General features: G+C 35.4%; 12 protein-coding genes across 12 annotated transcripts; 5 read left to right on the forward strand and 7 right to left on the reverse strand.

The window, feature by feature from the left end:
• Window positions 1–24: 24 nt before the first annotated feature.
• Window positions 25–783, reverse strand: I206_107708 (uncharacterized protein; the record flags this gene model as incomplete). Its single annotated transcript, XM_070203581.1, has 4 exons — window positions 25–113; window positions 208–277; window positions 355–379; window positions 596–783. 4 exons carry the CDS (start codon window positions 781–783, stop codon window positions 25–27), a joined length of 372 nt encoding a protein of 123 aa, XP_070059682.1.
• A 688-nt stretch (window positions 784–1,471) lies between these two features.
• Window positions 1,472–3,793, reverse strand: I206_107709 (uncharacterized protein; the record flags this gene model as incomplete). Its single annotated transcript, XM_019157754.1, has 13 exons — window positions 1,472–1,621; window positions 1,691–2,058; window positions 2,127–2,164; window positions 2,222–2,379; window positions 2,434–2,541; window positions 2,611–2,760; window positions 2,823–2,911; window positions 2,970–3,078; window positions 3,178–3,256; window positions 3,341–3,469; window positions 3,546–3,576; window positions 3,642–3,717; window positions 3,791–3,793. 13 exons carry the CDS (start codon window positions 3,791–3,793, stop codon window positions 1,472–1,474), a joined length of 1,488 nt encoding a protein of 495 aa, XP_019009394.1.
• A 600-nt stretch (window positions 3,794–4,393) lies between these two features.
• Window positions 4,394–5,695, reverse strand: I206_107710 (uncharacterized protein; the record flags this gene model as incomplete). Its single annotated transcript, XM_070203582.1, has 5 exons — window positions 4,394–4,520; window positions 4,580–4,651; window positions 4,742–4,881; window positions 4,956–5,161; window positions 5,416–5,695. 5 exons carry the CDS (start codon window positions 5,693–5,695, stop codon window positions 4,394–4,396), a joined length of 825 nt encoding a protein of 274 aa, XP_070059683.1.
• A 443-nt stretch (window positions 5,696–6,138) lies between these two features.
• On the reverse strand, window positions 6,139–10,022 carry I206_107711 (uncharacterized protein; the record flags this gene model as incomplete). Its single annotated transcript, XM_070203583.1, has 18 exons — window positions 6,139–6,281; window positions 6,343–6,496; window positions 6,566–6,598; window positions 6,666–7,106; window positions 7,171–7,284; window positions 7,342–7,842; window positions 7,895–8,099; window positions 8,160–8,308; window positions 8,378–8,507; window positions 8,569–8,716; window positions 8,769–8,880; window positions 8,937–9,113; window positions 9,184–9,300; window positions 9,364–9,468; window positions 9,529–9,550; window positions 9,607–9,663; window positions 9,722–9,804; window positions 9,864–10,022. 18 exons carry the CDS (start codon window positions 10,020–10,022, stop codon window positions 6,139–6,141), a joined length of 2,850 nt encoding a protein of 949 aa, XP_070059684.1.
• Window positions 10,023–10,570: 548 nt separating this feature from the next.
• Window positions 10,571–11,461, forward strand: I206_107712 (uncharacterized protein; the record flags this gene model as incomplete). The annotated part of the gene is made up of 4 exons (XM_019157757.1): window positions 10,571–10,591; window positions 10,730–10,816; window positions 11,003–11,096; window positions 11,391–11,461. 4 exons carry the CDS (start codon window positions 10,571–10,573, stop codon window positions 11,459–11,461), a joined length of 273 nt encoding a protein of 90 aa, XP_019009397.1.
• A 455-nt stretch (window positions 11,462–11,916) lies between these two features.
• I206_107713 (histone acetyltransferase type B subunit 2) lies at window positions 11,917–13,849 on the forward strand (the record flags this gene model as incomplete). The annotated part of the gene is made up of 10 exons (XM_019157758.1): window positions 11,917–11,991; window positions 12,059–12,081; window positions 12,144–12,227; window positions 12,308–12,468; window positions 12,575–12,803; window positions 12,866–12,940; window positions 13,004–13,082; window positions 13,143–13,210; window positions 13,273–13,399; window positions 13,469–13,849. 10 exons carry the CDS (start codon window positions 11,917–11,919, stop codon window positions 13,847–13,849), a joined length of 1,302 nt encoding a protein of 433 aa, XP_019009398.1.
• Window positions 13,850–14,538: 689 nt separating this feature from the next.
• I206_107714 (uncharacterized protein) lies at window positions 14,539–15,634 on the reverse strand (the record flags this gene model as incomplete). Its single annotated transcript, XM_019157759.1, has 4 exons — window positions 14,539–14,814; window positions 14,917–15,042; window positions 15,127–15,196; window positions 15,282–15,634. The coding sequence occupies 4 exons, from the start codon at window positions 15,632–15,634 to the stop codon at window positions 14,539–14,541; spliced, it is 825 nt and encodes a 274-aa protein (XP_019009399.1).
• A 603-nt stretch (window positions 15,635–16,237) lies between these two features.
• Window positions 16,238–17,666, forward strand: I206_107715 (uncharacterized protein; the record flags this gene model as incomplete). The annotated part of the gene is made up of 6 exons (XM_019157760.1): window positions 16,238–16,285; window positions 16,347–16,432; window positions 16,505–16,583; window positions 16,638–17,000; window positions 17,096–17,441; window positions 17,536–17,666. The coding sequence occupies 6 exons, from the start codon at window positions 16,238–16,240 to the stop codon at window positions 17,664–17,666; spliced, it is 1,053 nt and encodes a 350-aa protein (XP_019009400.1).
• Window positions 17,667–17,919: 253 nt separating this feature from the next.
• Window positions 17,920–18,568, reverse strand: I206_107716 (FK506-binding protein 2; the record flags this gene model as incomplete). The annotated part of the gene is made up of 4 exons (XM_019157761.1): window positions 17,920–18,017; window positions 18,092–18,190; window positions 18,256–18,332; window positions 18,417–18,568. 4 exons carry the CDS (start codon window positions 18,566–18,568, stop codon window positions 17,920–17,922), a joined length of 426 nt encoding a protein of 141 aa, XP_019009401.1.
• Window positions 18,569–18,925: 357 nt separating this feature from the next.
• I206_107717 (uncharacterized protein) lies at window positions 18,926–20,229 on the forward strand (the record flags this gene model as incomplete). Its single annotated transcript, XM_019157762.1, has 8 exons — window positions 18,926–18,962; window positions 19,073–19,099; window positions 19,165–19,218; window positions 19,308–19,390; window positions 19,493–19,547; window positions 19,609–19,648; window positions 19,714–19,868; window positions 19,955–20,229. The coding sequence occupies 8 exons, from the start codon at window positions 18,926–18,928 to the stop codon at window positions 20,227–20,229; spliced, it is 726 nt and encodes a 241-aa protein (XP_019009402.1).
• An 802-nt stretch (window positions 20,230–21,031) lies between these two features.
• Window positions 21,032–22,592, forward strand: I206_107718 (uncharacterized protein; the record flags this gene model as incomplete). The annotated part of the gene is made up of 7 exons (XM_019157763.1): window positions 21,032–21,174; window positions 21,249–21,309; window positions 21,397–21,532; window positions 21,606–21,749; window positions 21,866–22,166; window positions 22,280–22,439; window positions 22,521–22,592. 7 exons carry the CDS (start codon window positions 21,032–21,034, stop codon window positions 22,590–22,592), a joined length of 1,017 nt encoding a protein of 338 aa, XP_019009403.1.
• Window positions 22,593–22,938: 346 nt separating this feature from the next.
• I206_107719 (uncharacterized protein) lies at window positions 22,939–25,032 on the reverse strand (the record flags this gene model as incomplete). The annotated part of the gene is made up of 4 exons (XM_019157764.1): window positions 22,939–23,518; window positions 23,575–24,023; window positions 24,099–24,683; window positions 24,760–25,032. The coding sequence occupies 4 exons, from the start codon at window positions 25,030–25,032 to the stop codon at window positions 22,939–22,941; spliced, it is 1,887 nt and encodes a 628-aa protein (XP_019009404.1).
• Window positions 25,033–25,138: the final 106 nt, after the last annotated feature.

The following is a 25,138-nucleotide window of genomic DNA, read 5'->3' on the forward strand; positions in this document are numbered from 1 at the left end:
CAGAAATCATGTATGGGGTTATATTCACGCCTTCCCATCTATACGTCGATTGATACCTCCAGCCAGAGTCTTAACGATAATTTCAGCTGTCAAATCTTGTTCACAATTCGGAACTGTATCAATCATATCTCTTAAATCATGTTTTTCTGATAATCCATCATCAAGTTCTTGTAATGCTTCTCTTGTTGATAGAAAAGTGAAACTTACAGAAAGGATCATTACCTACTTGTAGGAATTGAATGCCCACTTGAAAAAGGGGATATTCACCTTTATCGATCTGAAGGAAAGATTTATATGATCAGTAATGTTTTTGATATGATAAATCTGTTCTTGGAAGTATAGGAGTAGACTTACTCGTTTTGCGAAAGTAATAAATACACTTTTTGAATCGTCAGTAGGAGCTATAATCGTACAATAATTAGACTTTTGAAAATACAATGATCAATATTAATTTAATTTTAATTTAATATCATCAACTAATGGATCAGGACGAGGATTTTGATCAGCCAAACTCTTGAAAGTCATGTAACGTTGTGTGAGTTTAATTACCGAAGTGAAATAAAATCAAAATATAATATAAAGAATTTATACTTACTTAAAGAAGACAGTATCGGATTCTTTCAAAACTTCAATTAGATTTTCACCTGATTTATCTCTGAGCCCATCTATAGGGGAAATAGGCGTATATTCAGGTGGTTTCATATTTGTATTTATATTTAATTTACTAGGTGAGATAGATAATTTAGAAGGTTTAGGAATTAAAGTGGATGGATGATATACCATAACTCCTCAATTCATTTGTAGAGGGAATACTAGCTAAAGTATTATTGAGAATTTCGAATTGTTTCAGTATTAGATGATTTATCTTTCTTGATACTTGAAAAGGAATTGCTAGGAATAGTAGACTTCTTTCAATGTTTAGGTAAAAACATTGACATTTCTCTAATGTATTGGTTCTTCTCACATTGCCTATGAGTTGTTTCCGAATTCTGGAAGATTAGGTCAATTCGTTATATTTATAGAGCTTCAGATTATATACACACAGTGTCAATCATCTATGTCATCACCAATGACGAAGATAAAGAGCTCCGCGGTATAGGCTCAATCAATGTAAATATATATATATATCTATATCTTCGAACAAATTAGTGGCAGTGCAACAAAAGTCGGTCATGCCGGTTGTCGGCATGCATATCAGCGATAACAGGACCGAGGTAATCTTGGCATTGTCACTGATAACGTACTGTACATGGTAACAGAATCTGCTCTCACAATTATGTCATGCTAAAGCAAGTTATTTTATTGCGGCCGTAAGAAATACAGTACATGTGGTTGAATTAGTTACTTGCGACTAAATGCTTTGTATACATAAATGGTGGTTTTGGACATCTTCCTATGAATTCATTCCTTTCCCAAGGGTCCGCCCCTATTGAATTATTACACTCAAGCGGAACCAGTCAGATTGCTAGACTCAATGATCTTCCACCGGCTCCACACTCTCCACGATTTCTAGTACGAAAGCAGAAGTTACACCAGGTATGGATCGTTCAGCTTCGATAAACGCTTGTCGAAGTCTAGCCAAAGCTTCACGGGCATGATCATTAGGCACACGTGTGGCAAGCTATCCCCATGTTACATCAGCATATTGCTCAAAGACGACCTTGCCGAAAGGGCATTGAGATGAACTCACATTATTGATAGCAGGTATTATAACGCCTTCCAGCATGACATCATCATCATTCTCGTGCTCTGGTACCTGCTGCACATACTGCTGACTCTGTTGATGTGGTTGCTGCTGTTGATGAGAATGCGGGGTTGGCCCCTGCGGTAAAGCGTTTCTGATCGTCTGGAAAGCGGGCTCGGGCTCAGACCTCACGATTGTCGCTTGTGATGCCGATGGAGGCACGGTCGGCAGAGCTCTGCCGTTCATAGAAGGCGGTAAATCTGGTTTTGTCGGGGTAGCCGAAACCGGTCTTCCGCTTCCTGTTGGTATTTGTCGACCAGTTGAGCGAGATACCGTTCCGGGTTGAGGGGGTAGCGCATTCCGTACAGTGCCGACTGGAAGGTAGATATCAGCTTGAATGAGGACAGCCCATCGGTCTATCGGGCAACCGACTGATACGTACAGTCCCATAAAGCATCTTGTGCAGGTCCGTAGCCATGTCTGTCATTCAATCGTTAGACAGTTCTGTTCCTCGACCCTTCATGGGTCGTCACTCACTCATTTGACATCCCGTCACCTCTGTTGCCGTCCTCTCCATTCTTGGCCCCTCCTTCGGCTTTCCATTTCTCATGCCTCTCGATTAATTCGGTGAGGTAAGAGGCCTTCCTGGCTGTTCGGATGAATTTATGCTTTAACAGGTCTTTCGCGGTCGGACGCTACAAACAGCCCATCAGCTTGATTATACACCCTCTGATCTGAGTGAAGCTGACCATTCGTGGGTCACGCTGTAAACACAACGAGACGAAATCTCGGAAAGTCTTAGAGAATTTTGTCTCATCTAATTGAGGCGGAGGATTCTTCGGGATAAGGAACAGTACCTGATAAAGAAGGTCAATGCACCTGACTCAGCATGACAACCTCGTTGGCAATCGAATCACACAACTCACTTTCATCGGATGCAGATCTGCGTAAGGAGGTTCACCCATTGCCATTTCAATACACGTAATACCTAAACTCCAGATATCCGCTTTATGATCGTATCCAGATTGCTTGATTACTTCAGGTGACATCCAGTACGGTGTTCCGACGAAAGTGTTCTGCGAGTCACACGATAAGCTTCTGTCCGTAGTATTGAACGTTTCATCCAATTGATACTCACCTTTTTGGTCATTGTAGCGGTCAATTGACCAGACACACCGAAATCAGCCAATTTGACCTCCCCATTTGCCGTCAATAGTATATTGGCGGCTATCCATTTCATCGTCAGCTTAGCGAGAAACAATACCTCCTCGCTTGTAGAGCTGACCTTTTATATCTCTATGCAACTTTCCCTCCTCATGCAGATACTCTAATCCCCTCAACAGCTCTCTAGCAAGGATAGCTATGTATTCTTCTCGAAAGATACCCGCTTTCATCTATAAAGCGGAATTATAAGTCAACACTTCCCAGATCTCCCAAATGGATTAAGCAGATTTTAGAGATGCCAAGTGCACTGTAATCATATGGAAACGTACCAGATCAGAGCATGATCCGCCCGAACAATATTCCATTATAATCCATAAATGCGATCCTTTCAAATATGACCCATGGTATCTATCCAATCGCGCAACGTATTAGCTCCACAATGTTCCTTATTGGAAGGAAGAACGTTATAAGTCGTGCAATGGAATAGCTTACCTAGTCACGAATTCACTATCCAATTGACCTAAGATTTGTATTTCCTGTTGAATATCATCTATTTCATCTTCTGCACTTTCTAAATCGATAATCTTGATTGCAACAGGTAAAGAGGTTCTTCGATCGTATCTATCCGGCGCAAAGTAAGTTCCAAGATCACTATATTGATGTGTTTTCTAAGTGCCTTTCAATTTGCATCACTCACCCCTTGTAAACTTCTCCAAAACTACCTTTACCTACATCCGCAAAGATTTTATCAGCTTGATCGTTTATTTAGAGAAAACGTTGGTTGTAAGCTGACCTATTCTATTTTGCTTTACGTAGAATTGTTCAGGATCCGCATGTGGGTGATTTGAGCTTGTTTGGGAATATGTAGACTAATGATCAATCAGCATTAATCAACTCCTACGAGCGAATTGTGTAAGTAACGATTGGGATAGAGATACATACCATATTGTGATACAACAAATCTCGAGTGTATGACAAGACGGTTGATAATTTGTCGAGACCTTAGAGAAACGATCAAAAATTCTGAAGTGATAAGTGGATTTTAGATCCTTGCTTAGTGTTATCCAAGATGTTGAATTACTGAATGGAAGATCAGCTTTATATTGATTGTTTATTTGGTTCGTGATTTGGCGCGTTAACGTGATCGTTAAGTTCGTAAAGATGGTTTCTTCTCAACGATGTACAACGTATAGAACTGATATGATGAATACAAAACAAGCGAAATTAGAACTGGACTATGTAGATTGATTGAGCATTGACTTTTTGATGGGATGATTTGATTGATTGATTAATTGATTTACTCTGTGGCTGATGTATTGATTCTGAAACATACTCGCATACATCTATTAGTTCAAACATGTCAGTCGCGTGCAAATTACCCTGACCCCATAATCAGAGATATGACCACAGAGGCCATGACAGCAATATAGTTGATTATAAGTCAAATACTACATGTATGAGTGTTCAAGTCGCCTGAGTCGTGAGTCGTATAGCATGCATCATAATTCGTCAAAAAGATCAAAAGTTCATTCCCATACTATCTCACTAAGACGCAATGACTTCATTCTGCCTGGATGAATCGGATATCCTATTTTGATCTTGATTAAAATATCCATCAACAGGTTCATTTGGCGGTGTTGAAGGACGTGGTATACGATGTAATAGTCCGTATCTATAATATACAAGGCATCATAAGTCAAAGTATGATCTCGTGCTAATTTGATGACTTACCCTATACCGCATCCTATTAGACCTTCACCACCCCATTGCCTTGTAGGGTAAAGTATCACTTCTCTGAGATTACTATTGAGCAGAAAAGTGGTCAATCAGGTTCGATTCGTGAAATTTGTTTGATTGATAAAGAGAATTGCGGGATATTAACAATTCACTCACTCTAAATCAGAATTATACACAAACAATCTTAAAGGTTTATCAACATGAGCTTCAATCAAATTATAAAAATCATTTTCAGAATGTAATGGACCACCTGACCAAGCTAATACATAATCTCCCCAAGGTACTAATCCTGCCATCTATACAAATAATCATACCGTTAGTACCAGTTCATAAGAATTGAGAATTTAAATAGATTTAAAATAAAACTCACTTCAGCTGGTGATCCTTCTAAAACATCTAAAACATGATAAACACTTTCTAATGCATTAGCAGGATTACATATTCGAAGTGATAATCCAAGTAAAGAAGGTTTTGGTTTATTGTTGGTATTATTATTTGTATTTGATAGTGTATTTATTTCATCATTTGCTGATAAAAGTGCTTCTGCCCATTGTCTTGAAGGTATAATATTAACGTCTGATTAGGATGAACATGAGTTAGTATAATTTAATGCTCGAGATATACGGAATGGGGATTTCCAAATTTAAAAATGTTAAAATAACGATATAAAAATTAAAATAATTCATCTAAATTTTACATTGTCAACATCTTCTTCAACATCTTTCCAACTTTCTATTTTCATTCCCATTCTTCTCATACCAAAAAAAAAAAACAAAAAACCTAAAAAAAAAAACAGAAACCAAAAAAAAGAAAAAAAAAAGAAAACTTACCTCTAATTTTTTGTGATTTTGCATTATAAACTTTTAATTCAATTAAATTATTTTCATTTTCTTCAATAATTTTACTTAATCCTATTTCTTTTTTATAACCAATTTCATTATTAATTAAATTAAATAAATCATTAGAATTTTGTTTTGTTTTAGAAGAAATTCCAATTAAATAATCAAAATAAGGTTCTATTAAACCATCTGTTGGTGAAGAATCTGCTACTCTTAAACAATGAAATGCAATTTCAGGTAAATTTGTTGGAATTGAATTTGATTGACCCATTATTATTATTATTAGGTGGTCCAAAAAAGTTGTATATTTATATTTAAATTTATATTTCTTATATTCTTCTTTCTTGGATTTCGATATAAAGATGTTTTCTTAATTTGATGTTATTGAATCTGAAATGTACAACTGTATAGAACTTATTCTAAGAATTTATTTGACAGCTGAAGAAGTCGTTATGTGATAGTATCTATTAATAGTGTCTTTTATGTCGTGTATGGTATATGCAAAGGAGAGTAAAGCCAATACACCATAATCAACATTCGTATCAGTCGCTTCGCATCATCAACAACCATCAACACATTCCAAAGGCACCGAATACCGATAGGCGGAGATGTCCGTCACTATCACAGTCAACCTAAAAGATAATCTGCATAATATCATTTCGTATTTTTACAAGAATAAAGAAGTATAATTTCAAATGTATATATTCTAATTCATCACTTCAAAGCCTTTTGACTAAGTGTAATTTTATCACCTAAACTCAAAGCGATACCTTGAGTTTTCGATCTTATCCTAACATGTCCAGTTATTGATCCATCTTCCGTCCTCTCAATCGAAGCATTTGCTAATGCGTCTTCACCTATATTGTAAATTAATTATCAGCTGTATTCTCATGTTATAACACGGAATTAGCAGCTCACCGAACAAAGATTTCGCAGCCAAATTGGCAGATAAGAAATCACAATCTCCCGATAAAGCAGCTTCAGGTGTAAGTAAAGCCATATGAGTAGATTTAAGTAAATGATCGAGATAAGCTCGAAGATCTGAAATGGAAGTTTGTACCGCGACTTTGTTCTACATAAAACATCATGAATCAGCTGACTAATTCCGTCCATCTACTTTTCAATGATCTGATCAACTTACCTCCCATTCAAATTCGGTCCACATAGATCGGAACTATGATAATCATCGGTCATAAATCAGCTTTGTTCCAACTCATGAAGAAGCAGAGAGAGCGACTTACCTGCGCTTCATTAACGTAATTAGGTTTAATGAAACTCATAATATCCACATGAATATCACTCATAACAATAGTTACATCTGAATCAGAAGCACCTTGTTTCGAATAAGTGATCGCACCAAATATGACTCCAGTTTCAGTTGAAGACACTTTAACAGTTGCCGTTAAACTGTGGAATCCATGAGGAGCTAAAGTGACTGCTGCTGGTCTTTCAACAAGTTTCAAATCTCCTAAAGTTGCGAAGTCCACTGTAAGATTTTGCATCGTTTCGTTTGTTGTATTCACCAATAAAACATCTAAGATGATATCGTACTGTGATAAAGTGACTACTGTTTCAGCGTATACCGGATCGGAGAATCCTGTTAATTGTGATATTCTTGATAGTTTCGAAACGAAATCGTCTTGTACTTCTGCTGCTCCTGTTGCTGCAACGAGGTCGTCGAACTGATACCCAATTTAGAATCAGCTCACACGTTTTCAATCGTCACAGAACAGTGTAAGTACTCACATCATCCACATCACCTAGAGTCGATTTCTTCGATAGTTGTCGGAAAGAGATCAGGTCGTCCGCTTGAACTGTAGCTGTCTTACTCTCTCTTTCTTTCTTCTCCAAAGCTTTTTTCTGTCCAAAAAGTCATCAGTCAGCTCGATCATTACCAAAGTAAATTGACCAACTAACCTCTTCAGTAGCTACCATCTTAGCGTATGCAGCTTTGGTATCATGTAAGAAGACATCTTGGAGTATCTTTGACGATTGGAGCTCAGCCAATGTTTCGATACAGTTCATTATTCGTTCTTGAGAATCCTCATCTATGGGAACAGCAACGAATTTTGATTGACCAACACGGATAATGGAAGTCATGATTAAAATTGCTTCCGCTCGGAGGGTGTTAATGGATTGAGAATCTGATTGAGCCTCAGAGAATCTCAAGACTAATTTGGTGAGCGTTGCTGCTAAGACGGATGCAGTGAAGAAGTCCCCTCCCAGTATCAAGGCTCTAAGCGGTGGTTTGGTTGCCGCACGAACTTGCTCCAGCCTTGCTGCTTGGGCTGTTGAGGTGTACACGGTCTCAGTAGCATATGTACCGTCTGCTAAAACTCGAGTTGTCGTCACTGCCTTTGGCGCTTCTTCCTTCTCCGGGGCATTTTCATCTGCAGCTTCGGCTTCATCGAGTAAACGCTAGCGAAAGTCGTTCAGCTCTTGCCTTTCACCTATATGCAGTTGGACTTACCTGCTCGGATGCCAATATCGGAATCTCGCCCAACACCTTCCTGATCTCCTGAATGGCCCTCTTTATGTCCGCAGGGCCAGTGGCATACTCTCCCACGATCCACATAGCTCCTCGGAACACCTTTCCAGATTTGATATCGCTAAAGGTCGAGACGAGTTTCTCGGTGATTGCAGGTCGGAGATCAGGGAATCGCTCAACAACCTCACTGCAGAGTTCCAGTAAGCTAAATTATCCGGAGCACACCGTTCAAATAAGTAAAGCTCACCGGACAAATGAAATGACATCCACTGCCGAAGGGTTGTTGGAGTCACCCAAGAAGTCCATGAGCACGTGAACGACGTTTGAAGCGACCTCGGAGAATTTGATAGCACATGAATGTATGGATTGAATAAGCAATTGTCGGTATTCGAGGTTCTGTGCAGCAAAGTCAGCTATGGTCTCATTCTCTACGTGGATAGGCACGAATTAAAAAGCAGAACTCGCTTTGTCAAAGTCTTGATCCAGAGTACCTTGTAATTGTTTCTTCAAGAACAGGACAACATCTTCAACATTCCTACTAGTCACCATCTCGAGGGCAATGCCCAACGCTTTTCGCTTGACTTCCATATCGGGACTATGCAGGCAAGTAGCATCAGCTGTCGCGTTCATTGTTGATCATGAGGTAATAAGCTAACCTGGATAGAACTTTGAGAATGTCCATGACCATAGGATCCAATACATGGTCATGTTTAGCTCTTAGATTATCAAATCGATCAAGGACGATGAGCTTGACGTTATTGTCTGCCTCTTTGATGATGAGTTCGGCAAGAGCGGCAGCAGCAGCTATTCACGCAATGTCAGCTCGTCCTAATCATATGATTGGAATTCATCTCACCTTTTACAGCGGCTGGATTTTGGGTTAGGGTAGTTAAGCTAGTAGCAGCTTCGTATTTGACTGCATGAGAATCGGCATTGAGAAGTTCGAATATGCATCGAATCCATTTCGCCTGAAGTCAAAATTCAGCTGAATAAGCTTGTCGGCAGCTAACAATCAAAAGCTCACCCTGTGTCCACCTTCAGTTTTAGCTTCCTTTCGCACCAATTCAATGACAGCCATCTGCATCCCCTCGTCCATTCCTGAGATCTGATCGAAGTTGTTGAGTAAGTATCGGACGGCAGTAGGTTGAGAAATGTTACAAAGTGTAACAAAGGCATTTCGTTTACAGCTTGAATCGGATTCCTGCCAACTCCCGTCGTAAGCTAGACAATACGACTAATTCATATCTGCATGTGATGGAGAGGACGCTTACAGCTGCCAAGAAGGTATCCAATAATTCTGGAGCATCTGGAATGAGGTGTTCATGATCTTGATATATCGTGTAAGTAGCGAAAACTGCGTTCTTTCTGACGAATGAATGTCGGTGTTCCTGTAGATTTGAATAAACATCTGATATTGTTCGATTGATGTCGTCCAGTTCAACAAGACTCACCAAACATGACCTGACGGTAGGTACCAAAGGTTCTAACAATTCTGATTCCCTAATCTTTTGCAAGAAACGTAATGTCGCTCCTCTAATATACTCATTAGGATGTTGCTATTTTATGATTGACGGGTCAGCTACGTTGATGGTCGTTTCAGTCTTCTCCCAGCTTACCAAGTCATTTCGGATGGCATTACTGTCATAGGTCATGTCAGCTACGGGGTTCACAATTCTAAAAGTAAAATAGCTTACACCACTAAAATCATCTCCTGCTTTAATTTTCCATTATCGTCCAATTTAGGGCAAATCCTATTACATTATGTATATGAGTTGTATTCTATCCGACTATACTAAATCTTTAACTTACTCCCAATAGAAATGTAACATCTTCTTCAATTGCTTATTACGCGAAGGCATAATATATTGAATGATAGGCATAAGCAATGATGGCTATAAGACCAATTAAATTAGAAACCATTTCTCGATTAAATTGAATACTCTGTACGTACATGACCTTGACCGTTCAAGGTGCTAACGATAATTCTTCTCATAGTTTCCAATTTGACTTCATCTGATCCTTTTTGTAAAGCATTTCGGAGTTCTTGAGAAGATGGTGCATCGATAAGATCATCGTGTACGATAGTGTAGCACGTTGAAGAAGGGTTCATGGTGAATATTTGGCGATACCGCCGCTATTTCCAGCAGTGAAAGGAAGAGTCGGCACGTTTGTGAATATGGAGAGGAGGAGAAAGAGAGAGAGGATGGTCAGAAATGTTCAAGTCAAGTTTTGTATTTGATAATTGTCTCAAGATGTTCAAATGTATAGTAGCGGATAATCACAACGACAACGAGGCAGTTATTGGTGACTTCGTCGCGTCACAATTCACATAAACGCATGGCATTACTTTTAATAGAAGGTAATCTTGAGAATGCCACATTGTCGGAATAATCGGAAATACCCTTTTAAACACTACTGTACTCACTTCGGTTCTTCCCGGTCTAATTACTTTGCTCAATAGCAAGCAAGCAAGCAAGCAGCTCTCACGAGTGATTTTATTGATCATTTCATTGATAACATTATCAAGCTTTTGGACTTTGATTTGGTTATATCTTTTTTGTCTCTCTATTAGTCTGTACAAAAGGGCACTCGAGCCCTCCGAAAGCAAATTCCCGCTTCTTTAAATTCACTTCCTAATTCTCAAGAAAATATCATAAAATGGCTACTCCAACTACCAACGTGAGTTTACGAAAATACAAGTGGTATGAACCGGCGGAAATGTAAATGAGTTGTATAACAAGTCATGAGAGATATTACTTTGTGGAAAAGAATCAAAAGTTTGATTAGGATCTTTGCTAAGGTCGGAGATATTTATAGGTCGTTCGATGGTCCGCTCTTATTGGAGGTATCTTCTACGGTATCGTTCATCAATCGACAGTACAGAGTTTATATGACGAGAAGAAGGTCAGTGATGGTCGTGCATAAGTAGTACAATGTCAAGGGTGAAGCTAACATAAAAACCAATCTTCTTTCGACTCAATCGTTATCAACATGACCAATATCAACGCGACTTGGACCATTCATCTCTCTTTCGTTACAATATCAATCTTTCCCCAATTGCTATATCTTGAAACAACGTACGAGGTATAGGCTGCCCACGCTGTATCTCACCGAGCACATTTGATTGAGGAAGCTAAGAAAGCTTATGCTGCTAAGAAGTCTGAGAAGACAAGCGGTTCATCATGTGAGTTGATCTATCTCTTTAAATCTGTCGGTCATCATATAGGGAATATATGGCCAGATAGCAGCGCGAGGGAGTCTTGCCATCGACGCATATCTCTCTGTAGCCTTCTTGGCGATATCCTGTCACATTAAGTTGGGCAATGCGCGCAAGGACCGGAAAGGAGATAGCAGCAGATGACATGGATAGAGGAGAAATTGCTATTTAATGACTAGTTGCTATTCTGATTGTTCCTATGATAATCGCGTCCGCTTGAATGTGTACTAGGAATTACTAATCATTGACTATCTTTCCCAGTGATCACCGACCCCGAGGATCCTAAATTCGATTTGGAAAAATTAGTGGAAAGTTGGACAAAGGATTCATAGGTTATATTGCTGAAATTATTGGAAATTTAGATATAATGATGCATATGATCTTGATAGAGGTTGTGAGACCTATTCCTCAGGGATACTTCCACGTAATTTCTGAAATGAACTTGAGACCCATTCTTTTGCCTTCTGTTGACAGCGTTTACTACGGAAATTGTGTTGTACGGAGGTATTGATACATTGTACAAGTGATAAAATGATGATATCATTACATTTTATTCCGATATAATAAACGATTTTATAATAAAGGAATGAATGGCTGAGACGCGTCAAATCATCATTAATGTCGCTCATGTTCATCCTATTCCTTCATATCAGATTTCATACGATTATAATCTCACATTTTACCTGCATTTAATTTGCAATTGCTATATATACTAGCCACTCATTCAACTGGTACATTCTAGTTAGAACAACTTTGCAAAGCCCTTAAGAAATACAGCACATCCACTATGGCTCCTTCTGAACCTATCGAAATAGAGGATGATGTTTCGAATGCAGGAGATGATAGTCAAGTAATAAACGAGGTGAGCTATATAATCTTTCTATATCTAATCATATATCAGATCGTTAAACCTAACATATGATATATAGGAGTATAAAATATGGAAGAAGAAGTAAGCTTGTAAATTGGTAGATAATCGCCATAGCAAAAGGCTCATATTCTATTATTTTACAGCACTCCTTTTCTTTACGATACAGTCATAACTCATGCTTTGACATGGCCATCTTTAACATGTCAATGGCTTCCTGATCAAACAACGTGCGTATTTGAGCTCCCCATATTCATATGAAAACGACTCGGAAATGAGAATATCGCTAATGGTCATTTCACGGTAATAGTCCTCCTGACGCAGATTATACTGTACATCGAATGATTATTGGTACTCATACATCAGGTCAATCAAATGATCATCTCATAATTGCTGAAGTTCTACTACCGAAAGGTGGATTAGAAAATGCTGGAAAAGAAGTTGCTGAGATGTATGATGAGGATAAACAGGGTAAGCTTTCCTTGCATTACCCGCTACCCACCTTTCTACTACAAGCGACAGCAATGGCATGTCTTATGCTACGAGCTACCAAACTGATGATTTATATTGTATTCAGAAATTGGCTCGTACACCAAATCTCCTGCTAGAATTCGAGCTATTCAAACTATAAATCACGAAGGGGAGATCAATAGAGCTAGATACATGCCTCAAAATCCTGAACTTATAGCTACAAAAGCAGTCTCAGGAGATGTATTAGTTTTTGATAGAACCAAGCATGAATCAAAGGCAAATCCCAATGGAGAATGTAGACCTGATATAAGATTGAAAGGGCAGACAAAAGAAGGGTTAGTGTTCGCAATCACATATCGCCTAATTAGTAGATATGTAAGCTGACACGATAGTACAGGTATGGTCTTGCTTGGAGTACCGTCAAAGAGGGTCATATTCTTAGTGCTAGTGAAGATACTACTGTTGCTCATTGGTGAGTTTATTGGGCATGTGATCGTCTGACTCCGTTGACACCGAAAAATCTTTGTCTATCCAGGGATATCCAAGGATACCAGAAAAAGGACCCCGTCTTACAGCCATTGCGTCTGTATAAAGGTCATTCAGCTTGTGTCGGAGTGAGTCAAAAAGTTGCTTTGTTGCCCGTGTAAGGCGGAAGACTGACGTTATATAATCAGGATGTGGACTGGCATCCCAAGAACGACTACATGTTTGCCTCAGTAGGAGACGACAGGAAGATCATGTTGTGAGTCAGCTTGTGGTCTGATATATGATGGCCGGTAAAGCTAACATAATGACGTTGTCTAGGTGGGATACAAGAAGCGATAATGCCAACAAACCATCTTCTTCGGTTGAGGGTCATGGAGCAGAGATTAATTCTGTAGCATTTGCACCTTCGTCAGATTATCTTTTCTTAACAGGTTCAAGTGATAATGTGAGTTTAGTAATTTCGTTCTAAGAATTTTACAATAAAATTGTCTAATGAGAAAGTTAAATAATTTAGACAATTGCATTATGGGATATTCGTAAACCTCAATCAAAATTACATTCATTTGAAGGACATACAGATGATGTACTTCAATTATCATGGTCACCTTTTTCACCAACTTTATTTGCATCTGCATCAGCAGATAGAAGAGTACATATTTGGAATTTAGATTTAATTGGTTCAGAACAAACTCCAGATGATGCAGAAGATGGTTCACCTGAATTATTATTTGTACATGGTGGACATACTTCAAAAGTTTCAGATATTTCATGGAATAAAAATTCAAATTGGCATTTAGCAACTACTTCTGAAGATAATATTTTACAAGTTTGGGAACCTTCTAGACATGTTAGAACACCTGGTGAAGGTGATGTAGATATTATGGATTTAGAGTAAAAATCTATAAAATTGAAATTGAATTAAAAATATCGTATATATATATATACATGTAAGAAGATGTTTGATAAGAGAGAATTAAATGATAATGCATTTAGCATAAGATTTAATTTTTTTAAATTGTCTATTTTGAAATAATGTTGATTTACTCGAGTAGTATTTTATGCATTTGCATAGATGATGAAAATAGGTTAAGCTAAGTTTTATAGTTTATACAACATTTACATTGATTGCTATGAAAGTTATGTTAACGAGTAGGCTTTTCTAATAATGTTGTATATGGGCTTGCAACCGGAGTGAAATTCGATCGATCGAGGATCATGTTTGACCCCTATATTTCATGACCAAATATATACGGCGATTTTTAGGAGTATTGGTTCGATGTTATTTTATCCAATTCATGACTCTAATTGGTCATGTAAGATCTTAATTTCATTCGAATTGAAGTAAAATCTCCAAACCGTATATATGTATTAAATTATAATTCAATTTCTTGTAATTTTGAAACAGTATTACTTGAACTGATTATTTTGATATTTCTACTACTAGTAAATCAATTATTTTCTATATGAAATTAAATTGAAATTATAATCATTTAATTTAATTATCTTTTTTATCATTATTCTGATAATCTTTAAAATTTCGATTGATTGTATATCATTTTGTATTGAAATATAATTTTTTAAATTCTATTTTTCATTTTCTTCTTCTTTCTTTTTAATTATTAAATAATTATGATTAATTCTTTTTGGAATATTTAACATTTCCCAATTTGGTAAATTATTTAATCCACCACCTTTTTCAATAATTTGATTCCAAACTTGAATTAAATCAAAAAGATCAATAAATTGTTGATCAACAGCTCTTGATTTAGGTGAAGAAAATCTTCTATATTCATCAAAAATTGAAGTTAAAGTCCAAGATTGTATTCTTCTAATACATCCTATTAAACATCCTGTTCTATGCTATAAATTAATTAATCAAAAAAAAAAAAAACAAAACATTAATATCAAATTAAAGATTGTTTTTTTTTAATTACATTTTTTTTGCGAATAAAATTAACTTACCTTGCCTTTATTACAATGAATTAAAATTGGATGATTTCTTTTATCCATTATTGCTACTAATGCAGAACAAATTACATCTTCAGGTATATTATCAAATGGTTCTTTATTTCCTGGTATACCAAATTGCTAACAAATACGATATGAGCTTTTTTTTTTTTTTTTTGGTTTTAGGAAAAAGAAAATCGTATTTTAAAAAAACATGTGACTAACCATAAATTGTATATCTTGAGATTGACACCATTCTAAATTAGCTTCTGGATAATCTTCTAAAACTAATGTTCTAAAAAAATCTCGATAACGTTAGAACAAATCCTTACCCCCCCTCTTGAAATAAACCCCTCCCCCCCCTTTCAGACTGAACTTACAAAACAGTTTTTAAACGTAAAGTTTTCATAAATTCAAAATTTCTTTTTTTTGGAAATCCACTTCTATAAACACCTTTTGAAACTAATGAAAAATTTTCAGGTGGAACTAAATCTTCTTCAACATTTGGTAAAGTAGGTGGAGGTAAATATAATGAATTTAAAGGTAAAGATTGATTTTGTTGTAAATTATTTAAAGAAAAATTTGGTATAGGAGATGAATTATTTGAATTATTTTTTATTATATTATTATTATTATTATTATGATTATTATTATTTGATGAATCAATTCTTTGTGATAATATTGTAGATAAAAATTGAGGTATAGGACCTGGATCACAATTATTTGAAATCATCCTTAGATGTGTTGAATTCACTTTCTAATACTGAATGATCAACTTGATAAAAAGCCTTTTAGACTTTGTATATATGATTAGGAATTCTTCATATGTAATAGTTGAAATTGATATATCGATGGTGGACGTTCTTTCATTGGACTTGATTAAGGTGAAAATAGTGATATCAATGCACAAAATTGATTCACGATTGAATGGTTAATGATTTATTCGATATGATTATTCGAATCCTCGGTTTCAACTTCAACAAACCTTGAACAATGGATAATACGCGTAATGACGGAATCAACTTGAAAAGAGATAACATTAGGAATAAATCGTAAATCAATTACATAAGTAAAGCTCAAAATAGGATAGATCCGGGTCGGAAACAACCGAACGTGAAGTATCCCAATAATCAATAAGAGGGTATATATAAATCAATATTACAGATGTTTACAGCGTTATTCATCTTCAAAGACAACGGTTGATAGGGCAAAATAAGATTTGTACATTTAACGAAACATCTCTAGTTGATCATTGAACCAGGCAATACAGATTGCACGACCTTTCATTCAACCAAACGCGCTTACTATTTACAACAACTCAATCTAAACCTTCGTAATGGCGCCCAAAGGTGTTCATCTGGATCTACAGCCTCTAAGGCCAGAGGTAAGTCAAGCGAGTCTCTCAGTGTCATATCATAAAGCTGATGAAGCACTAAATCATGCAGGATATACCGGATCCTTCGTCTGAGGAATTCGACGTCTTCCTGAATGACCATTTCGATATGGGAATTAAATTGGCTGATAGCATGTCGTGAGTTATCCATTTTTACAAAAATACCTTTAGATTCATATGTAGCTATAGTTGAAGATGAATATAATATAGACGTTGGAACAATCATTCAATAAAACATGATGGGACAGTCAAAATACTGAATTTAACAACTTCGTCAACTTACAACGATGTGAGTTAACGATTTATTTATTTTTATTTGACTCAGCTAATTCATATTTGATAGATACGTAAATCTCTTGGTGGTTTAAAAGAGTATTGGTGTGGTAGAGAATCTTTTCATTCTGCTAATTCTCATATTGAAAAAATTTCAACAGATGGAAGTACTAGTATTCCACCTAATAAACGAAATTCAGGATCTTATAAATCGGTGAATATTATACGTAGATTATCAAGGCACACTGAAGAGAAACCTCATCAACCTCAAAATAATGGAGAAGTCGTCGATGGAAGTGCTTTAGTTGGTGCTGGAGAAGGTGTTCCTACTAGAATACCAAGTGAAAGTGAAAGACAAGCTTTATTTATGAGTTCAACACCTAATGGAATATATGAAAGATTTAGAAGAGGTTTATTAGAATATCATAGTGAGGTGGGTTTATATTAGATTTTAATATCATCATTTAAAATTGGTTGAATTGTATGAGCTAATATTTGTTTGAACGAATAATTTTTTAATTTTTTAAGAATGAAAGAGAATATATTGAATCAATGAGAGAATCAGAATGTATACAAATTTATAGAAAACATATAGCAGAAGTTTGGAGATTAACATTTAAAACTCCACCACCTACAAATCCTAGAACTTTTTTAGTTTTATTATTATCAAGAGAATTAACAAATGATAATACTCCAAAAGGTGAAAGATCATTTATGAATATTTCAATACCTTTTGAACATCCTAATTGTCCTCCAAAATTGAATAATGAAAAAAATAGAGTTAGAGGTAAATATGTTAGTGTTGAAAGAGTACGTGAAGTAAATAAAGGTTTAGATGTTGAATGGAGAATGGCAACTAGTAGTGATGCTGGTGGTGAGTTTGAACCTCAATTTAAACCTCACCTTTTGAATTTTTAACCTCACTTTATTGAATCATTGCAATGATTAATTGATTGTATTTTGAACAGGAAATATTCCTCGATTCGTTACAAATGGATCATTACCCAATAGTATAGCAGAAGATGTACCTTCTTTCATAAGTTGGATGCAAAAACGATTTCCCGTAGGAGGTGAAGTAACTTCGAAGACTGTCAATTAGGTCTCTCTAGCTGTTCTACTGTGGATGAATATCAAGAAATGAAATCTTAATTCGCTATCACCTTGTGGTTCTTTAAAAATAGTATATCATAGAATTGCATATTGCATGAAATGCGGATGTATGGAAATCACACTTGTAAAGCAAATGAACTCATTCCAAGCTGAGCTATAAGCATATTTCACTTAACATTGACTGTGTCGGAATGGAATTATTGATATCTTTTAAATCAAATGTTGAACGAGGTAATTTTCTTTTACAACTCATCGACAAATCTATTTTTAATTCCTAATAATTCAACTTCGAAAATTAAAGTACTTTGAGGTGGTATAACAGGTGGATGACCTCTTTCACCTAAATATTTTCAACAAATTTTAGTTTCAGTCCAAAATAAAGTAAAAAAAGCCGTATCTTCAAAAAAAACTTACCATAAGCTAATTCATGAGGAATAGTTAATTTTCTCTTTTCACTAATACACATATCTAATAATCCTTGATCCCATCCTTTTATAACTTGACCCGCACCAACTATAATGAATCAAAATTATCAGCTTGATTTCAATAATGATTAGTATATTTCAGATTTAATTTACGAGTAAATTCAAAAGGTTGATTTCTATCAAGTGATGAATCAAATTTACTTCCATCTTTAGCTAATGTTCCTGTATAACTAAAATTCAATTGTATTTAAAATTAGCATGAATTTGAACTATATAAGATAAACGAATAATAATAACGTATTTAAAAAACTCACTGCATACTTAATTTATCACCTTTTCTAGATTTGATAGGACATTCTTCAGGTTTATATTTAATACCAATTTGAAGTTGATCTGTTGATTTAGCTGCCAAAACTAAAGCCAAGGAAAAAAGTAAAGTGACAATTAAGGCTTTAGGATTATACATCTTTATTGATATCTATACTGTTGCTATGATGTGAATTCGCTCAATAGAATAGAAATAATATAGATAGAAGGGGAGATATTTGGATTATCGTCATTCAAAGGGAACTTGTACACGACATGACACGTTCAGTAGTAGTAGGATTGTGTGCATCAAGCGGCGATTTCCGCTTTATGTTTATTTACATGTTACACTCAATCGCATTATTATGACGATCTTAATCCTTATCCCTTGTGTATAAGGAAGATTTTAGAACAGTGCTTGGATCTTCTTTCTTTCATATTATTCACATCATCTAGTTGCTCATAGTTGTCAGTTCAAATCCATTCATATTAATCTCTTGATCCTTAACCCAATAACATGGATCACGAAGGAACGGAATTGGTAGAAGCATACGGTAAGTCTTCGCTTACTCCATCCTTCTCCATTCCATACTGCGAGATGGAAATAGCCTTTTAAGCAGATTAAGCCGAATCTCATACTCATACTAATGTATCAATATCATAGACTACCTATTCAAATTCATAGTTATAGGTGAGCTTTCTTGTACTCAACTACCCTTTGAGTGGGATGATAAGCTCATGAATCAATTTCCGCAGGTGAAGCGGGAACAGGGAAATCATGTTTGCTATATCATTGTATACATGAACAATGTGAGTGATCATCATGTACAGCTATTCTCTAGTCTTTTTCCTGCATTGTTGAAGACTAATCGATAGCTGACCTCGTTATGATGGTATAGTCAAAGAGAATTCTGCTCATACAATAGGAGTGGAATTTTCATCAAGGACATTAAGGATAGGAGATAGGAATATCAAGCTGCAGGTAAGTAGGAGTCAAGGCAGTAGGCTGTATATACCCATCAAGCATCATACTGAATCCTTAAAATTGTTATGAACTGCGGCTGATAGATGCTTGAATACATAGTTATGGGATACAGCAGGTCAAGAACGATTTAGAAGTGTGACTCGATCATATTATCGTGAGTCGGCTATCTGTACCTAGTGGTAGTGCTAGCTGATAATCACCATGCTATCGTGCAGGAGGAGCAGCTGGAGCTATATTGGTATACGATATAACGTCGTGTGTTAAATCATACGTCAAGTTGGCAGATTGCATTTAAGCTGATTTGTTTACTCTGAGTTCAGGCGGCAGTCCTTCATCAACTTGGGTAAATGGTTGACTGATTGTCGAGCTTTAGCATCGCCTCATTTAGTGATGGTATTAGTGGGAAACAAGTTGGATAAAGAGGAAGATAGAGAAGTTGAATATGCTGAAGGCTCTCGCTGGGCACAGGAGAACGGTATGTCCTCGTCGCTCTGCTAGCACACTTCAATCTCGAATTTCTCACCAGAGGCGTGATGCTGACGGTATTCTGGTCGGATTTAGGACTACTTTTCGTCGAAGTTTCCTCTTTGACAGGGACGAATGTTTCTACACCATTCTTATTAGCTGGTCGAACAATATTATCGGCTATTGATGCGGGAACATTAGACCCAGACTCAGCAGGAACGGGTATAAGTTATGGAGAACGTCAATTGCGTGCTGTTGGAAGTAGTTCGCGTTTATCAGCTGCATTTGGTGGTAGTGTGAGAAAAAAGAGGAGAAGGGATAGTGTCAGTGTGAGAGATATGGTAGGTGGCGGTCAACGGTGTAGCTGCTAGGTAGTGGATTGTGCAGGTAAAAGATGTCTGTCTTCTTGAGGATTGTCTACATTTATGGACAAGGTTAGTTTGTAAATCGCACATAAAGTGATGAGGGAGGTATTTCAAGAAATGTTGTCGTTATATACAAATAAATACAAGCTTTATAATTTTGCTTTTCATATACAGGGTTGTACTATTTCGATCTTTATGAGTATTAATACTTCTTTTTATCATTTGACTTTAACTTCAAAGTTTTCAGCAACGAATGCATACTTTGATAAATCACTTTGAGCCTTTCTCGTATTGACCATGCATGTGAATGACATGCTTTTGATTAATGACGTACCGAGTAAAACCGATAGTATTTTGAATATGGACCGCTTAAATCCCGGTTAAGATGTTATGTCATACCGGTTAAATCGAATGACCGGTTGATTCACTAGAATTCAGTAAACTTTACTATTCAGTGACCAACGTAGAGGAAAAAAGACGTTGAATCTGTGGTTTGTGACCTGGATTATTGGAAAAGTGTCAACATAGATCATATCTGAGAAGAGGAAAGAGCTGGGCTGAGTGAAATATTAGATACTTTGAGTCGAAATTGAATTTATATCGGAATTAATCTTTTGGTTTGACTTTACTATATCGTTCATTTCAACATATATTATATGATATTGAAAATAAATACCAACTCAGTTTATTTGAACGTGTATAATTACCATTGAGAGTCAATTGATTATCATATACCACTGAACTTATTATCTTTAAACTTCTGATATATCATTTCTTCAATTATCCTACACCTAGATTTATATACAATATGTCATCGTCAACTTCCAAACCCAGAGGAGGAGGAGCATCAGGAGATAGAATTTCAAATCCAGCAAATATTAAAGAAAAAATTCCATTATCTACTCATCTTATAGCAGGTGGTATAGCAGGTTTAGCAGAAGCAACAGTTTGGTAAATTTATAAAACTTTTTTTGTTATTTTGTTCCTTTATTATAAAATTAATATTCCAAGTTTATAAATTTCAGTCATCCACTTGATACGATAAAAGTTAGAATGCAATTAAGTAAATCTAGAAAATTAAAAGGAGTAAGTCAAAATTACAACGAATAAATTGTTAATTTTTAGGGAAAAATGAGAAATGGCAAAGCTAATCTATTTGATATTATCATTTAGCTTAAACCACTTGGATTTTTCGCAACTGGTAGACAAATTGCAGCTAGAGAAACACCTTTAGGTTTATATAAAGGTTTAGGAGCTGTTATTTCTGGAATTGTACCTAAAATGGCAATTCGTTTTGCATCTTTTGAAAGTGAGTTGAATAAATCATGAATAAGTGGTTTTTTGAAGCTAATAATTATTTTTTTGAAATTGAATCATTTTAGCTTATAAAGGATGGTTATCTAATTCAGATGGTAAAATTTCACCTTCATCTACATTCTTAGCTGGTTTAGGTGCAGGTGCAACTGAAGCTATTGCTGTTGTTACACCTATGGAAGTTATAAAAATTAGATTACAAGCTCAACAACGTTAGTTTTTTTCATCATCATATTATACACTTTTTTTTTTTTTAAAAAAAGGAAATGAATTTTGAAAAAAATAATATTTTTTTTACTAACTAGTTATATATATTTTTGAATTATAGATTCACTTGCAGATCCTTTAGATATTCCAAGATATAGAAATGCAGCACATGCAGCATTTACAATTATAAAAGAAGAAGGATTTCAAACTTTATATAGAGGAGTTTCTTTAACTGCTTTACGTCAAGCAACAAATCAAGGTGTAAATTTTACTGCATATCAACAATTTAAAAAATTTGCATTTGATTTTCAACCAAAATATAAAGAATTAAATAATTTACCAAGTTGGCAAACTATGATTTTAGGTTTAATTTCAGGTGCTATGGGTCCTTTTTCAAATGCACCAATTGATACAATCAAAACGTGAGTAAATATATACAACATTTACATTAACATTTACATTCGTTACTCTTATTTATTATTCCCAAAAAAAAAGAAAAGAAATTTATATAATTAAATAAATTCTTTATCAATAGTCGAATTCAAAAAGCTTCTCATGTTCCAGGAGAAACATCAATGTCAAGATTTTTAAAAGTATCTTCTGAAATGTTTAAAAATGAAGGTGCAAAAGCATTTTATAAAGGTATTACACCAAGAGTATTAAGAGTTGCACCAGGTCAAGCAATTGTATTTACAGTGAGTTTTGAATTAAAAAATTTAAAAGATATATTATACATTTTAATTGATAAATCCAAAAATTCAATTGTTTTCTTTTAGGTATATGAAAGAGTCAAAAAATGGATTGATTATACTAAAGGTTCAAACATTGGAGCTGAATATGAAGAATAAAAGTAATTTGAGAAAAAGAGGAAAATAAAATGAAAATCATCTTACACCTTGTGATAATTCAATATCAATCAGAAAACATGCATCGTGTCATATTGTAAACATGTCGAACGTTTACAATTCAGTAGATCTAACAGAAGACTTCATAACGTATCGTGTACTATTTCATTTCATTTTCATCGTCCTCGCAACAGAATACGATGTATGGCAAAAAGAAAATAGAAAGTTAAGACGAGAAGGGTATATACTCTAGCTTAAAAAATATGCTAATTAACAATGACAAATATAGTAGGAAAGGAAAAATTAAAATAAAATAAACAAACAACACTAATTAAAAGAATCTTTTATTTTATTTTGATTTAATTTTAATTAATTTTAAAATTGAATTTTCACAAATTGATTTACCTTGTTCAGATTCACAAACGAAATGATCGACATTATCAATTTTAATCCAATCAATTAAACCTTCTTCAGAAGTAACTTCTTTTGCTAAAACTCTTTGACCTTCTAACCAAATTTCATCATTTTTCATTCTTTTATTTGAACTTAAAATAATTGAAGGTTTAAAAGAAGGATATTTATATCCAGATTCTAATAAAATTCTAAAAGATTTTGAATTAATTGATTGTGATCCAATTGTTTCTTGTAATCTTGATTTTCTTAAATTTTCATTTAATTTAATTGTAGAAGGTAAAGGATGTGAAGAAGCTAAAATTCTTGATAAAGAATTTGATCTTCTAAGTAAAACACTTGGTAATCTATTTATAGATAAAGGTGTTAATAATGAAGGAAATAATCTTGATGTTAATCTTGAAATAAATTGAGTTGTTGAAGGTTCTGAAAAATAAGTTGAAGCTGTTTGAGCATCTAAATGTAGGAATGAGTGTATATTATTAGGATGTCTTGCAGCGAATATTCTTGAAATCAAACTAATGAGAAAAAAGATCAGCTCATTTGCCTCCTCTTGCTGAGAAAAGGAACTTACCCTCCATATCCTTCACCAACCATAACCAACCCTTCCTTTTTACTATCTTTAATTATTCCAGCATTATCCAAAGATTCCCATAAAGCGTCGGATATACTACCCAGATCCGCATTGGAAAGTACATCCGAAAATCCATATCCAGGTCTATCCCAAGTACATACTCTTCCTAATTTACCTTGTTCCTCAAGATCGAATAACCACCTTCCTGGGTTTTGTGAACCTTCAGGAGCGGGAGGTAGAGGTGTAGGCAATAATGCTAAAGATCCAGGTATACCCGAGGAAGAAGTGTAGACTATGGTCGGTAAAGATGAATTTGATGTTGTACATGAAAGGTGAATGTTAATTGGCCATTGGGATCCAGGTGGATTTACTTTGATTAGTGCCGACGAGGTTGATGGGAGAGGTAATGATCCATCATAAGCCGAGATAGAAAGATCAATGACCAACAACTGATTATCAATAGTATATTTAGCATTTATAAGAATGAGGACGAAGTTTTGGTTTCAGATTTAATTCAAACTCACAGATACCAATATTAAACCTGTCAATCCAGCTATTAAACCGATTACACCTCCAAAGAAGCCTACCAATCTTCCCCAAAAACCTTTACCTTGAACACCAACTAAAGCTCTAGCTGTACTTTCTTCGCTAGCTCTTTCCCTTCCAGCAGCTTCGGTTAACATTCTACTTATTCTAAGTGATTCTTGCTTTTTTGCACGTCTAACTAAAAAATTTGCTAATAATGTAAAAATTAAAGTTGATGCTGTTAAAACTAAAGGAGCAAGTATTAAAGGAGTATGATTTCTTTTTAAACTTGGTGATAATAAAGTTAAAAATATTATAGGAATATGAAGTATTAAAGTTATTAAAGTTGTTAAGAAAAAAAGATAAGAAGGATGAGAAAAGAATAAAACTCCTCCAAGACCTATCCAAGATCCAATTAATGAAATCCAAAATTCAGTAAATCCACTTCCTCTATATGGTAAGAATTTAACACTAAAATCAAGTACTGTATTTAAAAGTAATATTAAAGTAAGGACAAAAGAGGCAAATACAAGTAATGTGAGAATGAAGAATGTTGCTTGAAGAGGAAAAGTAGTCAAGATTCTCTAATACCATATTTTGAATCATTTCTGAATATTAGCTTTCTATTTCAAGCTGTTTCGTAACCATTCATCTACTCACCCTTTGTCCAAGTTTACTGACTCTCGGAGCTTGTTCAGAAGGTCCAGGTCTTCCAGCTACTGCACCATAATTCCTTACGCTACCAGCAACACTTCTTCCACTTATACTTCTAGTACTTATTGATGTCTTCCTTGTATGCGGATGATTGGGTGAATGATGATGCGCATGTGGGTGAGCGGGAGCGGTAGGAGGTAGAAGGGTTGTAGTCTCTTCAGCTGGACTTTGAACAGGCGAAGAAGACAATGAAGATCGAGCTGACGTGTGATGCGACATCGTGATGGGTCGTTCGAAGTATGTTTCTTGGATTCGAGCTATAACCTTTTTGACAAATGCTTGGGAAGATGATATCCGCGAGAGAAGTCCTTCGATGAAGTGAGAG

The sequence above is a fragment of the Kwoniella pini genome, chromosome 11 (assembly GCF_000512605.2).
Source record: "Kwoniella pini CBS 10737 chromosome 11, complete sequence".
In the NCBI taxonomy this organism is placed as follows: domain Eukaryota; kingdom Fungi; phylum Basidiomycota; class Tremellomycetes; order Tremellales; family Cryptococcaceae; genus Kwoniella; species Kwoniella pini.